The 17,171-nt window shown below is 50.0% G+C and overlaps 1 protein-coding gene across 1 annotated transcript in view; it reads left to right on the top strand.

Moving 5' to 3' along the window:
• Positions 1–14,856, top strand: part of HK1 (hexokinase 1) — a 1,159,884-nt gene extending 1,145,028 nt beyond the window's left edge. Inside the window, exon 18 of the mRNA XM_069610605.1 lies at positions 13,523–14,856. Within this exon, the coding sequence (XP_069466706.1) occupies positions 13,523–13,673 (151 nt within the window). The 3' untranslated portion in view covers positions 13,674–14,856. The remainder of the gene's footprint in view (positions 1–13,522) is intronic.
• The last annotated feature ends 2,315 nt before the right edge of the window (positions 14,857–17,171 follow it).

Genomic DNA, 17,171 nt, shown 5'->3' with positions numbered 1-17,171 from the left:
CCAGCATGATCTTGCCAGCTTCCGATACCTTGGGAAGTCGAAGTTCACTCAAACGGGGCCTGATCCCTCTGACCTGGACCCCGCTTCTCTGAGGAATTCAGAGAAATATGATTCGATTATCTGGATTTTATCCCTTTCCTCCAGGCGGAGAGTACCATCCCAGTTTCGCAGAGTTCCTATTCTGCTGCACGTCTGAGCTGATCTCAATTTCGCCACAAAATTTTTGTTTGCTTTGCCTCCCCTGGTGTAATAGTATTGTTTCGCTTGCAGTAGGGAATTAGCTGCTGTACAAGCCTCCAGGGCCTCTATCCTGGCACTCAAAATTCTGAGGGCTCGAAGAGATCGGAGCGTGTTCCTCCTCTTGTGTTCCTTTTCCCTATCATGAAGGTCTGATTCTAACGTTTCTCTACCAAAGATCTTAGCTTAGTTCAAGGCTCCCATTTTCCCTATAAATTCACCCCGGAAGACTGCCTTTCCCGCATCCCATACAAGGCCCATGTCAAGCTCCCTTGTGTCATTCTGCTTAAAGTAGTTGTCAGTCATCTCCCCCATTTCCCTGCTTAGTCACCGGGTCGCTCAGGGCTGCTTTGTTTCATTGGCAAGGAGCACGCTCTGAAGGGCTTGCTATGAGTTCCTGCAGGGCGAGTGTATCTAGAGCATGGTCCGTGTGTTGCGTGGACTCTATTTCCACAGTCTCTGTGTAACATACGAGGGATGACAAGGTCATAGTCAAATCTATTCTAGAGAAAGATCTGTGTACTGATGAGAAAAACGTAAAATCCCACTCCTCCTGATGGTGAAAACGACAGGCTTCTATCAGATCTTGTTCCCGTAGCATGCTTGTGATATCCCTAATATTTTGGAGATCTGCCTGGGAAGCTGGGTATATCTTATCCATATGCAAGTTGACCACACAGTTGAAGTCCCCTGCTATAATCAGCGCCCCCTTCTTGAACCCCAGAATAATCAGAATCAGGTCCCAGACAAATTGGTTGTTGTTTGGACCATATAAACCCACTACCGTCAATGGGAACCCCTCTAACGTGCCCCGTATTGCTAGGTACCTCCCCTAAGGGTCCGCTTTGACTACTCCCACTTTAAATGGGATACCCCTACCCAACAGAATGGCCACTCCCTTCCTTTTAACCCCCGCACTACTGAAGTACCCTCGTGACAACCTCTTGCATTTAAGTCTCTTCTCATCTTAGGGAAGCAAGTGAGTCTCTTGTAAAATCGTCACATTCCACCCCACAGTTCCTAGATGGCCCAGAATTGTTTTGTGTTTCATGGGTGAATTAAGGCCCATGTACCCACCCGCAGTGTCTGCGTTGCCTTATCGAGTTAGCCTAAGTTAACGCTGTCGCTGAGACCTCTGGGACCTGCAGCGAGCTGAGCCTGTAGGCCCGTCCCTCCCATTTTGTTACCACTTGGGCACCAGTGTATATTGAACTTAAATTCGTCAACCGAACAACTTTCAAACCAAAACTGAACAACCCTCTAGGGGGCCTTTGGAACCAGATTATTACGTGCTCCCACATGGAGGCATTTCCCACTCTCGCCGAGACCACCCTCCCCTCTTCCCCATCAGACCACCCCTCCCTTCCCTCCTCCCCCAGGTCTCCCACCCACCTAAATCAATAACTTCTCTACAAAACATGCATAATGTAACAATAGAGCAGAACTCATGAATCCTAACTTTGGATCTCCCCCCAACCTCCCAGCTTGCCCAGTGTTGTCATCCTGCTCCCCTGCACCTCTCTCCCCCCATCTGGGTAGACTGGAACAAAACCTTCGGTCCAGTGGGCCAAACATCTGCGTCAGGGTTCACTGTCTGGGCGCTCGTCCTGCCTGTTCAGTCTCTTCTTCCCCGAGTCTGAGATGAGTCTATGTGATCATCGTGAGCCTCATCCTTCTTGCCGTCATCCCCCCACATCAGGGCAGCTGTCTCTTCTTCCTTTGTCACCACACGTTTAGCTCCCTTTACCTCGAAGAAACCCCATCTGTATTGGATATCTCTCTCGTGCAACCAGGCTGTCAGCACATTCAGTTTTTACGCCTAAACAGTGTGGCTTGCGAAAAGTCCTGGAACAGTTTCAAACCTGCACCTCTAAAGTGGATCGACTCTTGTTTCCGAGCTTCTCTCATCACCCGCTCCTTCTGACCAAAGAAGTGAACTCTCGTGAGCACATCCGGACACAAGGCATTTTTGATGTGAAATGCACTGTAGACCCTCTGCATCCGATCTAGGAGCAACTCCTCACCCTCAGTGAGCTTCAGTATGGTGCAGAGCAGAGATTCGACATAGGCAGGTAGCTCTGGGTCCTGCACTTGCTTAGGAATGCCTTGTATGCTGATATTATTTCGCCTTGAGCGATTCTCTGCGTCCTCTTGCCTAACTGCCACCGCCTCGATTCACTGCTCCAGGGTTTCCATTCGCTTCGACATCACTGCTTGCTAGTGGGCCTGCTCAGCTACCAAATCGTCAAACTCTACCAATCAGGAGTCAGTCCCAGTGGTACGTGTTTCCAAGTCCTCGACCTTTCCTGCAAGCTTGTCAATTCGCCCCTGGATCTCTTGCGTGAGGTCTTATTTAAGCTCCTCCAACATTGTATTAATGTCTTCCTTCGTGACAGGTGTAACCGGGGTGTCACCCCCACAGCAGCAGCGGTGAGGCTGCTGCATGGATCTGAGCACTGACTTGTTGAGGTTTCTTTGCTGCCCGTTCCTGAGCTGCTAACATTTGTTTAATGTTGCCTGAGGTCGGCACTCTTGATTTGCCAACACCAGACACCATTGCTTCCTGTATAACGTAGCAAGGCTTCGCTGCACTGGTGTCCCACTAGTGCCTGCAGTAGATCACGCTTCTCAACAGGATACGCCTTTGCCAGCGGCTCTCTGTGATTAAGGTTGGGGTCCACCAAGGGCTTCTCCCTAGTCCCAACACTTCCTGGACTCTCTCTGACAGCACTATACTCAGTGAGTGGAACTAAACCCCATGTCCATCTTGTGACATTCCCAGAAGCTTGTTGTCGAGATGGCCCAATGTCGCTGCCTCTCAGGACCTTCCATGAGGTTATACTGATCTCAGCCAGCCAGTCAACAGTTAATTCATTGTCGGACCCTTCAGTCAACTGCAAAGTACCAGAGCTACAGATTAAAAGTAGTGCTGTTTGTACATGTCACCATGCCCACCAACTCTGTAGGATGCATCCAAATGCAGGGTTAGGAAGTCCAATCAACCCCTGCTGCCCCCAATTCCTGCTGTCTTCCTGTGACAAGTTTCTGTTTTTCCTCTCCCTCTGAGGCCTCCCCCTTGCGTTCCAAGCACACTGCTCTCTGTATAGCAGGGGGTGGGGCCGAGGGGCCACTCCACAGCCCTCCCAGGCCCCGGTCGAGAATCCGCTCTATGCTAGGGCGGGGCACCATGTCCCCCTGCACCTCCCCCGACTAAAATGATTTTTATGGGACTAAAAACGTAGGTCCAATTCCCAGTGAGAGTATTTCATAAGCAAGTAAAAATGTTTTAACTGAAAAATGGAAATGTTTTCGTAATATTTATTTCTTTGAACCTAGTTATTCATGCACATTATAAGATGCATGTTTACTTCTTCCAATCAGGCAGTTAAAATAGTGGTTTCTTCCTGTGGTATTATGTGCACTACTGGTACAAACATATCCATGGAGCTGTGAGGGTGAACGCAGGGGCACATGATTCTACTTGTCTTTTTCCTATATTTTGTTGGGAGTATTTGTACTCCCTTTCTCCAGCATGGGGTCTGGCATGGATTCACATGCTCATGAATATTCCCCGTCGTCAGGCTGGGAATCCTCGGTAAAGAAAAATCAGTATCAGTTTCGTTTCTGATCTGTCTACTGACAGATCAGAAACGAAACATCAGTTTCTGATGCGTCATACTGACCGCAGCCAATGACTGCCCTCTCCCTAAGCCCCGTCCCTGGCAGCCATCTTCAGATTTTTACCGCACGTTCAAGTGTTGGGAGTCCTCGTGCTTAGCTCTCAAGCTTTTACTGCGTGTTTCGCGCTTTTTCAGGTGAATTTTCACATTTTTTTCGGTTAATCGAGCCTCAAGCTCCACCGTTTCTACTCCCGTTAACGGCTAACCGTTGCGGGATTTTCCTACGCCCCTCAAGGGTGAAGATTTCGTCGAATCAACTTCTTGGAGGATTCCAGAAGATTTGCGGCCTACTTCGAGATGGCCCAGGACGCAAGTTTGTCACCCGGACCCAAGCTGTTTCGCAGCTGCCCTGGATGCGGGCTGCAGAATGTGTTTAAGGAGGACGAACATTCGTGATGCCTCTACTGTCTTCATGGGGACAAGACTCATGTAGAGAAGGACTGCCAGTTCTGCAAGAACTTGTCGGAGCGGACCATTAGGGACCGTCGATCCCGTCTCGACAGCTGGTTGGAGAAGGGCTCAACGGGTGAGAAGAAGAAGAAAGGGTCCGAGCGGCCTTCTAAGTCCTGTGCGGGCGCCCCGGCGACGGGGGCCCAACACCAGGCCAAGCGCCGCGAGTCCGCTGGCTCCGGGAACGCCGAAAGGTCGGGCTCTTCGGTCGCCAGGCAGGGCGCACCTTCCCCGGCACCGTCAACCACGAGCCAGCGCTCCGGTTCGGGGAAGAGGAAGTCCGAGACCCCGGGTAAGCTTCGGGAGAAGCCCCGTCCGATCTCGGAAGAGGGGGAGCGAGGCGTCGCCCCTCCCCCTGAGAAGGCCCGGGACGCACCTAAGGTGGTGAAGGCCCCTACCCAGCAGGCAAAGGCCTCTATCGAGGCGATCGCGGCGACTCTGGCCAAGCCGGCAGAGACCCCGCCAGCGGAGACTGCCTCCGGGACTAGAGTTTCCCTGCCGCCAAGGAGGGAATCCTCTTTTCAGCCCATCGTCATGGCCACCATGATGGAAGAAGCGAGGGGGGGCACGGTAGCCTCCTCGAGCTCGGAGTCAGTCTCGGAGGAGGAACTGACCGAGGCCGTGAGGAATCTCGAAGTCCAATTCGAGAAGGTTCGATCCCGTAAGGAAGATCCTCGGGAGATAACCGAGGAAGACAACGATGGCGAGGAAGAGCAGCCTTCCCTCCGGCACAGCCGGAACCTAGGCCTCAGGATAGCTCGGCGGCCATTTTGTCTGCGATCCAGTCCTTATGCTCTGAGATAAGGACGAGATTACCACGGCCCAGGCCGGAGGACCCGCAACCTGGCCCGTTGGGAAGTCCTCAGAACAAACGATGGAGGACCCAACCCTCTCCTCCACTCGCCCCCGTAAGGCCTACAGTTCCCTCCACATCCTCCCACGAGTCGCGAGATGACGGTGCGATGGGCTCGACGACGGGTTCTGAGGGCGACGACGACGGAACGGGTCTCCCGTCGCACGGGCCTCGCCGCCCGACGAGATTGGCTCATTCCACGCCATGATCGCCAGGGCGTCCGAATTGTTCCAGCTCTGCCCGGAGGAGCAGAAAAAGGAAGGTTTCCTCTATCAGCGCCGGGAGGCCAAGAGGAAGACTGTCATTGCGGTGCCTCTAATCGATGACATCTGGGAGGAGGGCCTGTCGGTTCTCAAGAACCCCTCCACGGCACCAGCCAAACGGGACCGGTACGAGAAGAAGTACCGGGTCCCCGAAACTGCTCCCCTGTGCCTCAGGGCCCAGCCAACGTCAGACTCGGTCGTCTCGGCGGCGGCGAAGAAGAAAGCGGCGGGGTCAGGAGCCTCGACGTCGAATTCCCCGCCGGACGGCAAGGGAAAGAAGTTGGATGCCATGGGGCGGCGGGTCATTTCGTCGGCGGCGACGACGATCAAAGCGGCCAACGCCCTGGCGATCGTGGCCCGTTACGACAGAGAGTTCTGGTTTAAGCTGGCCCCCATATTGGACTTCCTACTGGACGACAAGAGGTCCGAGGCCCTGGAAATACTTCAAGAAGGCGAGGTGGCGTCGGACCACGCCATAACGGTGGCAACCGATATTGCCGATACCGGGTTCCGCCAGCTGGGCAACAGTGTTTGCCTATGGCGACGGGGTTGGCTAAGGGCGACCGACTTCCGTCAGGACGTCCAGACCAGGGTGTTGGACATGCCGTTCGACGGCAGCAACTTGTTCGGGAAGGCGATGGACGAATCCCTCCAAGCCATAAAGACAGACACGGAGACGGCCCGCGCCCTAGGAGCCCTTCAGCAACGACGGCCCTTTCGGAGCTCCGGAGGCAGACAGGGTGCCTCCAAGGGATCCAGCGGTGGCTCGTCGTCCTACCGCCAGGCGGCACGCTCCTCGTCTCAGGAGGCCTACAGGGGTCGCGGCAAGCAGGGAGCGCCTCGCTGCCGTCGGCAAGGTGGCCAGGGCGGCAAGGCCACCACCTCCAAGCAGGACTGAACCGGCCGTGGCCTCGGGCCCCCACCGAAGCACCCCGGTGGGAGGCCGGCTGACGAAGTTCGTCGGCGTGTGGAAGTCCATCTCCACCGACCGTTGGGTGCTGGATACCCTGGCAAGAGGACACTCTATCGAATTCCTGAAGAAGTACCCTCACGTTCCACCTGTGGCCAGGAAGGAAAATCACGTCCCGCAACTGCTGTTGGAAGTACGGGCGATGCTCAGGAAAGGCGCCATCGAGCTTGTCCCGAAGAGGCTCCGGTGCTCCGGGGTGTACTCAAGGTACTTCCTTGTCAGGAAGAAGACGGGCAGCTGGCGCCCCATCCTGGACCTTCGTCGTTTGAACAAATACATCAGGTCACAAAAGTTCAGGATGGTCACCCTCCAGCACGTGCTGGGACAGCTGGAGGAAGGCGACTTTCTATCGTCATTGGGCCTGGAGGATGCTTACTTCCACGTTCCCATCCTCAAAAGTCACCGAAAGTTCCTCAGGTTCGTCGTCCAGGGACGCCACTACCAATTCAGAGCACTGCCGTTCGGATTGAAGTCGGCCCCCAGGGTCTTTACCAAGTGCCTAGCACCTGTGGCGGCGCGGCTGCGCCTGCAGGGGATTCACGTCTACCTCTACCTGGACGACTGGCTCATCCGCTCAAGGACGAGGGAACTCGCCGTCGAACACACTGCGAGGACCGTCCAGGTACTCACAGACCTGGGATTCGCCATAAATTACCCAAAGTCCCACCTGGTGCCGTCGCAGGTGGTGCTGTTTCTGGGAGCGAAGCTCGATACAGTGAGGCGCCTAGCGGCACCGTCGGAAAAACGGACGAAGACCATTCTAGGCAAAGTGCAGCGTCTGCTAGCCACGGACGTGGCCAGGGTGAGGTCCATCAAGTCCCTCCTGGGGATGATGTCCTCTTGCATCTACCTGGTGCGCCTCTGCAAACTACGGATGCGCCCTCTTCAAGAATTGCTCGACGCCCGTTGGATGCAGGCAACGGGCACCTTCGAAGACAGGGTCCCCCTCAACGAGGTGTTCCGGCGGGCGATTCTGTGGTGGGGCGTTCGAGCACACCTCACGGCGGGCAAGGACTTTCAGACGCTGGCGTACCAGGAGACGGTGACGACAGACGCCTCCCTGGAAGGCTGGGGCGCCCACACCGGAGATCTCCACGCAAGAGGCCTCTGGCTCCCGGAGGAGAGGCTCCTGCACATCCACGTCCTGGAACTCCGAGCCGTGTTCTGGGCTCTCAAATCGTTCCTCCCGTCGCTCAAGGGCAAGGTGGTGCGGATCTTCACGGACAACACCACAACAATGTTTTACATACGGAAGCAGGGAGGCACCAGATCCCCAGCCCTATCCAAGGAGGCACAGGATCTGTGGCACTGGGCATTCGCCCAGGGGATGTTCCTGGTTCCCTTCCACCTGGCAGGAGAAAGAAACACCATCGCCGACTCGCTCAGCAGGGAGCTGCGCGCGTGTCAAGAGTGGGAACTGCGCCAGGATCAGGTGGATCAACTCTTCCGACGATGGGGCAAACCTCAAATCGACCTGTTCGCAACAGCGATTAACTCGAAGTGCAAGAGGTTCGCCAGCAGGTTTCCCCAGCCGAGAAGCATGGGCGATGCGTTCTCGTTCCCCTGGGATGGCCTATACCTGTATGCGTTCCCTCCGTTGCCGTTGCTGCTTCGACTCATCAACCAGCTCAAGAGGTCCCGGTGCAGGATGATCCTTGTCGCACCGGCGTGGCCGAGGCAGATCTGGTTCCTGGACCTTCTGGACTTGTCGGCGTCCCCTCCCATCAAGCTGTCGGCGGACGCGGACCTTCTCTCCAGAGAAGGAGGCGCCATCTTCCACCACGACCCGGCATCGCTGAACCTGCAGGCTTGGCTCCTGCAGCGCTAGAGTTTGGAGGCTACGATATACCGGCCGATTGCAGAGAGGTTCTTGCAAAGGCCAGGGCGTCCTCGACTCTCAAATGCTACGGTCATAAGTGGAAGAGGTTCTCTATCTGGTGCCGAGCACAGAAGATCAACCCCCTACGGATTACGGCCCCTCAAGTGCTGCCGTACCTGCTATCGCTGGCAAAGGCTGGGCTAGCCCATGCCTCCATTAAGGTTCATCTGGCGGCGATCTCCAGATATACCAGAACCACAGGACGGACGTCCCTGTGGTCCCATCGACAGGTAAAAGTTTATGAAAGGACTGTTCCGGTCGTTCCCGCCGGTGAAGGCCCTGGCCCCGGCGTGGGAACTTAACGTGGTGCTGACCAGGCTCATGGGGCCCCCATTCGAGCCGATGCACTCTGCACCGATGAAGTTTGTGTCGTGGAAGACTGCATTCCTGGTGGCCATTATCTCCGGACGACGAGTGGGAGAGATCCAGGCCCTATCCTGCAAAGCACCATACTTGACTTTCCATGCCTCGAGGGTGGTGCTTAGGACGCACCCCTCCTTAATGCCCAAGGTGCCGTTGGACTTCCATCTTAACGAGCCCCTGGTGTTACCTGTTTTCTTCCCGTCTCCTTCGTCGCCGGCCGAGAGGACTTTGCACTCGCTAGATGTGGCTAGAGCGCTGAAGTTCTACGTGGACCGCACGAAGAGTTTTCGGAGGACATCACAGCTATTCGTGAACTTTGGACCTGTGAATCAAGGGAAGGCTCTTTCGAAGTCTTCTATTTCCAGATGGCTCTCCGGCTGCATCATGCACTGCCACCGGTTGGCTAACCGACCGCTGCCAGGCCATCCGAGAGCCCATTCGACGAGAGCGATCGCTGCTACTGCGGCGTTCTAATCTGGTGTGCCCCTGCTGGACATCTGCAGGGCTGCTACGTGGAGGTCGACGCACACTTTCACGAGATTCTACTGCGTCGATCGGGATTTCAGGGAGGAGTCCAGGGTCGGCCAAGCAGTGCTGCGCAACCTGTTCGCTTAAGGTGAGCCTGGTGAGGAGGTAAGAGATGCTTAATGTTGAGTTTTTTGTATTGCTTAATGTTGAGCCTTTTGCCACCTCCCGTGGTTGTGCATGTGTGTACTGCTATGTATTCTTATATTCATGAGCATGTGAATCCATGCCAGACCCCATGCTGGAGAAGGAACAAGTTACTTACCTGTAACTGTTGTTCTCCAGCATGGGTCTGGCATGGATTCACATGCGAACCCTCCCGCCTACCCCTCTGCGGCTCTTCACTTGGTCATACTGCCACTTCACGTGCTACCAAATCTGAAGATGGCTGCCAGGGGCGGGGCTTAGGGAGAGGGCAGTCATTGGCTGTGGTCAGTATGACGCAGAGATCAGTGATTGGTTACTACTACGAAAGACAGATCAGAATCGAAACTGATACTGATTTTTCTTTACCGAGGATTCCCAGCCTGACGACGGGGAATATTCATGAGCATGTGAACCCATGCCAGACCCATGCTGAAGAACAACAGTTACAGGTAAGTAACTTGTTCCTTTTTTATTTTGGGGAATATTTGCCAATTTTTAGGGAGTAAAAGTGGCCAATACACCCCTTTCCTGTAGGGCGGAATCTTAGAAAATTCCAGTCTTCAAAGGCGAATGCAAAGTTTCGGGTGACTAAGCGTCCAGCAGCAGAAACCTGTGAGCCCTGTGGTCAGGGGTTTTCACTTGGTCACCCCACATGCCCACAGGGGAAGGGTCAAGCCCCCTCAGGCAAGTAGGTGCAGCGCCATCTCAACATGAGTTTGGGTAGAGAAGCACTCACAGAAGGCGTTACAAACTGCACGCTGCCCTAGGTGCAAGCCTCTTTGAACAGACTTCCCCTTCCCCAATTTGGCAAAGAGTGGATGATTACCACTTCCGACACCTGGGCCTTATAGGTCATTCACCACTGTCTCCCTTTTGTTCATCAACCTCTGGACCATCTTCCGGGCAGCCATCTCTTGTCTCCAGATCCACTGCTACTGAAAGAGATCCATCAGCTTCTGGAAAAGGGTGCCATACACAGTACCCTACTCTGAATAAGGCAAGGGCTCGCGTTCAACCTATTTTCTGGTGCCAAATTAGGGTGGGGGCCTTCACCCCATCTTGGATCTTAGGCTTCTGAACTCAGGTTTACACAAGGACAAGTTCATGGTGGTTACCCAAGCCCAGGTTCTCCAGGCTCTGTACTTGCAGGATTGGGTGATCTCCCTGGATCCCCAGGATGCTTACTTCCACTTGCCCATTCACAGGAAGCACACGACGAACCTGACATTAAAGGTGGAAAATTGCCATTACCAGTTCAAGGTCCTGCCATTCGGCCTACATTAAGCAAGCTGCTGGCAGTGGTGGTGGCTCATCTCAGAAGGGAAGGCATCCACAATAATGGCCATCATCCTCTTGCACCTAGACTACTCTAACTTCCTCTACCTAGGAGCACCTACATACCAACTCAGAAAGCTCCAACGGATTCAAAACTCTTTTGCAGGGCTCCTCCTCGCACTCTCCCCCAGAAAACACATCTCCCCACACTCAGGACACTCCACTGGCTGCCCATCAGCCTACAGGCTTCCTTCAAAGCCATTTGCATTACCCACCGCGCAATAACTAAGAAAGGCCCGGAATTCCTCCAAAACAAGCTCACACGCTGCCGCCCCACCAGAATTCTCAGGTCAGGCTCTGCACACCTCCCGGTAGTCCATCCCTTCAAGTTCTCCAAATTTGCAGTGCCTGTTTCTCTGACCTCGCACCCACTTTCTTGAACTCCCTCCCTTTATAGAGGATCACCTGGCCTTCAGGACGGCCCTCAAAGCCTGGCTATTCCCTCCAACCTTCTGACCCACACACCCACTCCCTACCACTCGCACACACGTTTCATCCTGCAGTCCTCCCGCACCCTCTGCACACTCTCCCCACCTGTCCCTCTGTCAGCTGCGAGCCTCTTCTTTCCTTTCTGCCACGCAACTCTCCTTGCGGGACGCCAAGCACACATGGTAGACTCATTTAGTCACTCCAGTAACTGGCACCTGGAACAAATCCTGACCGGGAGCCAGGTATTGCACTCATATGCGCTTGGAGGAAGAACAATGCACCGCGCTTAAACTGCACTTTGGGAAAATCACGCTGATCATCCCAGAGGAGGACAATCAGGCACTCGTGGTTGGCACAGCATGTAACTCCAAAGCACAGAAGAATGGGCCATGCTGCCACATGTAATCATGAAATGGGGCACCATATATGGGGGGGATCCCAAAAATTCCACCTTTTGGGCAGAGACTCTACCTTTTTTTGGGGTAGTAAGACTAAAGTACAATATGAGTAGTGAGATAATCTGAAATGCAACAAAATTTCATTTGTTGTGACACAATGTATTAACATAACACACACTTATTCATTAAAAAACACAAAAGTAATTGTGGCAAAATATCCTCAATGTGGGAAGATTGTGTACATATGATTTCGCGTTACTAGCAGAAGACGGGAGTGCGGTGGCACTAAATACGGGAGCCGCAACAGAGCAGGAGATGAAAACATCAAGAGAACCTGTCTACCGCTCAAAGAAACTATCATCGACCAGATATCGGCGTAGATTAACCAATGCTGCCAAATCAACAGATTTGGATGCTTGCGAAACTCTGCTCGTAAAGTAAGAATAAAACACACGTCCACTGGTTATTCCTTCCGATTTGAAGAGAGTACAGAGTCGAGAACAACTTTGTGATTCAGAGCCTTCCCATTCAAGAACTTAATTAAACGGCAGGGCGTCAATACGAGCACAAAACGAAAGTAACTGCCTAAAAAGGCAAAGATACCCACGACAGGGTCACTTCGGCCATACATACGACATTCCGCTATATTCAGGATTCGAATACAGAAGGACTTGCTCCAAAAAGCTAGAGCAGTTACACCGATTAGAGTGAACAGAAGACTCCAAGCTAGGACAACTGTAGAAAATTGTTTGATATGTATTTGTTTTATTGCTATTGTAACTAATGTGACAATCCTCCTGATTAATGTTCTGAAAATAATTAGCGAGAACAGGAAATGTCGAGCTTTATCTTCTGGTATTTAAGAGTACAAGAATGAAATTACAGACCCAATTATAGGGCATAAAACAACAAAAAGATCGTCATTGCCTCTGAGGTTATGATTAACAAAAACTGTTCATCATTTGTACACCATCTTCCCACATGGAGGATATTTTGCCACAATTAGTTTTGTGTTTTTTAATGTGTAAGTGTGTGTTATGTTAATACATTTGTTATGTTAATACATTGCGTCACAACAAATGAAATTTTGTTGCGTTTTAGACAAAATATGAAACAAAAAGGAAAGGATTTTTTTAGTTATTGATGTCTCTTTACTAGAGTGGTTTAACTGTTGAAAGATTCTCCAACTACCTCATATTGTACTTTAATCATGAAATGGGGACCATGTTTCACTCTATAAGGAACTATGGATGGCAATCTCTCACTCTAGGAACCTCTCGGAGGGAAAGTAATATCCATTCATCTGGCAATTGGATCGCCTGTGAAACGTAGCACTGCTCCTTGTACGCAGATGGAACACAGGAAGTAGAGATTGTTGTTCTTACAGCTAACCCATTTCCCCCTCTTGCACACCGCACCTTCGCAACTTAGCGGAAGGCAGGGGCTCATTTCGCACACCCTGCAATCACATATAAAACAAACACTATTGCACATCACGTCTTCCATAAGAATGAAGTACTCTTAATGACACACATTCAAACTGTAGCTTCCCACATAACTCGCCATCTCCTTAAACACAATCCCCCACCCCTTTAGTTAATAGTATACCTATGCTTGGCCAATACACACTCCATTTAGACACGAGTGACTAGCAGGGTCTTGGCCACCCTCACATAACTTTAATGGCTGAAAAGCACACACGCATAATAGCACCTCTCAATTCTCCCAAATGTATGGACTTCGGTCCTCCGAGGTTGTTCAACCAACAGCGCAGCGCGTTGGGACCATAATTATGGTGAAAGGCGCTAAACAAATGATTGAATGAGAGTAGGACACAAAAGTACATCTGAGTACTCACTTAGCACCCACCTCGAGGTAGTAGCTTGTTAAAGGATGGTCAGTGCATGTCATATTACTTTTTTGTTATTTCTAATGTAATGTCATGGGATATTTCAAATGTAAGATGAAATACACAATTAATATTATAATTTAGTTTTTCAGGAATAATGCACGAGACAGTGAAGGAACTAGCTCCAAAATGCAACGTGACATTCCTTCTATCAGAAGATGGAAGTGGAAAAGGAGCAGCTCTCATCACAGCTGTTGGGTGTAGACTTCGTGAAGCCGAGCTGAACAACATCTGAAATACTATCCATTATTTGCCTTTTCAACTCATTCTTATTGAGAAAATAGCTTAATGTGGTTAAAATTGGAAATGTACAGTTGGCGAAAAGATGCATCTAATGGAATGTGAAATAGGGATATAAAACGGCGAGTGTACTGTAAGTGGTATTTATATTACCTGAACCCTGTCTGCATGGTGTTCACATTAACCAATCATTTGTCAACGGTAAACAATAGTGTGTACAATTTCTAAGGCCACGTTTGACACTTTTTTTCTGACGAATTTTAGTTTTGATGGCTTACTGATTTGCACATTGAACAGTTTAGCAAAAAAAAGTATTTTATGTGTACACATCTGTAATTACCAGATGCCTCATTTGTAGGTGACTGAAATATATTTATATTATATATTTGTCAAAAAAGGTTATTTATGGGAGTGTGAAAAGGTCATGAAAAATAGACCAATATCTGCTGCCACTCTTATTTTTGTGTCATATTTATTTTCGGTCGAGGCACTTTATTCTCTACACGATTAAAACATATAAAGAGAAGAAAACAAATTTGATGAAGGGGCAAACAAGTGAAAAGGTTTGCTCTAGCAGTAAAGCGTTTTCCCTTACACTTAAGTAAGTAGTCAATATGGGAGGAATGGACTTGTTGATACTTTTTTGATGATGCCTGGGATTTATTTTTAAATAAATACTGCCATAAAAAGGCCTCCCCTGGTTTTGCTTTTTCAATAAAAAAAAGAAATGAATACCATGTATATGTACTTTCATGCTGTTGACGTAATTAATTTGAATTAAATTGTTATAGAAAATTCACGTTTTAATTGTGCACTCGAGCTGCTTTAGCCTGACCCCATGTCAACACTGTTCATACATACTTTGTGGTAGTATAACGTCCTCTACGAAAATGGATTCCACTAATTGTATTTCCTTATATGTGGATGGCATTGTGTTCAAAGAACATTCAAAGTTTGTCTCGAAACATGTTTTGTGAATGTTGCACAATATGTTGCAGTGTGATTGAATGTTGTGAAATAACAGTCGTGTCACAAGCTACAGATGTATGTGTCTGCCTAAGATTTGCATACCAGACTTGTTTTGATTAGAACGAACATAATTTTATTTTGGACACTGGTAGAAATATACTAGTGCCGTAAAAGATATTTGTGAAAATAAATTTCCTTTATCAGGTGTTGCCAGGTGTAGTCCTTGTCATTCTTCAATGGGATGTGAAAATCACCTTTATTTCGGAATTCTACTGTACAATGATGCTTTGATGCATTTCATAGACTTACCAACTGATCACATTTCACAAAATCTGAAGTAAATGACAAAGAATTAAAAGGATTTTTACATGCGGTGCAACACTTAAATAACACAAGTGTGCATCCCTCTACTTATATATATATATATTGGGGCGTTGGTCAACTGATAATATCAGGAATAGCTAGTAAAACCTGGCATCAACAAAGCATATTATTTGTGGCAGCATGTGCATCAAGGAAACAATAATTGTGATTTAACCGATTGATTTATCCATTTAACTAGTAATAAAACACAACACAGGAGGCACATATGAGAAACGTTACAACATTGGGAACTGAAGGTTAATACCTCCATTTTTCCTCAACAGTCTATAATAAACTGACTGCTAAAAATGGAAAGCAACAAAGGATATATGTATATGGGCCTTATTTACAAAATCAAAATACATCTGCACTACAAAATACAGCCATCCACATGTTTTTCAGAGCAAAACACATCACGTTTGTGGAAGAGGCTGCGAGAACACTCCCGAAGAAGGATGTTTAGAGAAGAAGTAAGATTTAAATTATCCTTTAGAGGGCGAAATCCTGGTGCTGATGATAGCCATATCCCAGTGCAGCTGTTCTCCGGAAAGCGCAGTGTGGCTCCCCATCAGCACCTCTACGTGATGTAAGGAAGGCATGGTATCAAAGTACGACAGACACAAGTGATCACAGTTCAAGGGTGTTTATTACACTGTAAAAATGGGTGAGCTAAACGCCTACTCTAAACCTAAAACTAAGACGGAGCAAGTTACGACCATCAAATAATAATAATACAGTCCTAGTGGAGTCTAGTCAAATAAACAGGGCCTATACTAAAAAAAAAAATATTGCCAATCCTTACCGCTATGCTACAAAAGAGTGTGGGATAATGTTCACCAGAAAAGAAAGAAGTGTTCGCAAAATGATACGTCAGGATCTTATGGCCGGGATCTCTCTTCCTCACGTTTTTAGCACGGGACAAGGCAGGACTCTGGAGAACAGCACACTCCTGTGCTTCTCGGGCACAGGCTTACAGTTACTTTTCTCTATATCGGGGCCTTCTGTGCATAAGTCTCTTCTCATGCAAAGGCTCTTGCTTCAGAGGGCCTGATATACCAAAAACAAAACAAACAGTTCCTTCTGGTAACCTTCATGTCAGGTGATTACTCTTCAGCCTGGGATCCTCCCTCAGCCGGGGTCCGATCATTCTTTCAGTGTTAACCTCTCAAAACACTTGCCAATTTAAAGAGTCTTCCGAAGGGCACTCACGTCTTGCTGGGTCACTTATTCTATGGCACGTGCATGCTTCATAATGTTCGCACAGCGTTCCACTCAGCCAGGTGCAAATGCCAGTTTCACAATTCCCTCAGTCGGGTTCACACTTTCTAAATCTTATCAGAAAGCGGGGGTTCCCTTCCCCTAGCTTTCTCTTGGCATCCCTCCGTCGGGTTCACATTTGCAACAGTTCACATTCCGGAGCCCTTAGGTTCTTCACTTTACCTAAATCCGGGTCTCAGCCCCCAGTCAGGCTTTCCCTTAAGCCCCCAGTCAGGCTCTCTCTAAAGCCCCAGTCAGGGTTTGTTCAGTTCATTCATCACAATGTTCTAGGGCAGTGCTCTTCAAACTATTTTGGCCTTAAACCCCCTGAGCAAAACTTGGGCAGGCCAGGCCCCCCAAAAAAGCCAAACGGACAGTATATACAAATGGCTATGAACTATTGCTTCACCGTCACCGCACCCGACTCCCAGTATAGTCCCTGGGCTCCCCAACCTGCACCCATCACAGTCGCTGGGCTCCCTCATCCCACTCCTACCCAGTCCCTGGGCTCTCCCCACCCCATCACAGACCCTGGGCTCTCCCCACCCTTCTCCCCCACTATCCCAGTGCTCCCGCCAATCCTGCTCCCACCACAGTCCCTGGGCTCCCCCTGCCCGTTCCCAACACAGTCTGAGGGTCAGTGGGAGCTGGTGAATTTTTGAAGTGGAAGGGCATAAATATTTGCCACAAAAATGCCATAGTGACCGAGTGCAGTGAGGGAGCCCGAATCCAATCAATGGGAGTTCGTGGGGGGTTTTCCCTCGTGAATTTATTTTAAATAATGGGTTAAAATGTTGCATTTTAGAGCATACTTGTAGTATCGTACATTCACTTGCTGTAATAACATTGCGGTGAGCCAGGCACGCACGAGATAAGAGCGCGTGATATAGAATGTGACGGCGCC

The sequence above is a fragment of the Ambystoma mexicanum genome, chromosome 8, assembly GCF_040938575.1.
Source record: "Ambystoma mexicanum isolate Mex_15411 chromosome 8, UKY_AmexF1_1, whole genome shotgun sequence".
NCBI classification, from domain to species: Eukaryota; Metazoa; Chordata; class Amphibia; order Caudata; family Ambystomatidae; genus Ambystoma; species Ambystoma mexicanum.
This window is presented reverse-complemented; position numbering and strand designations above follow the sequence as displayed.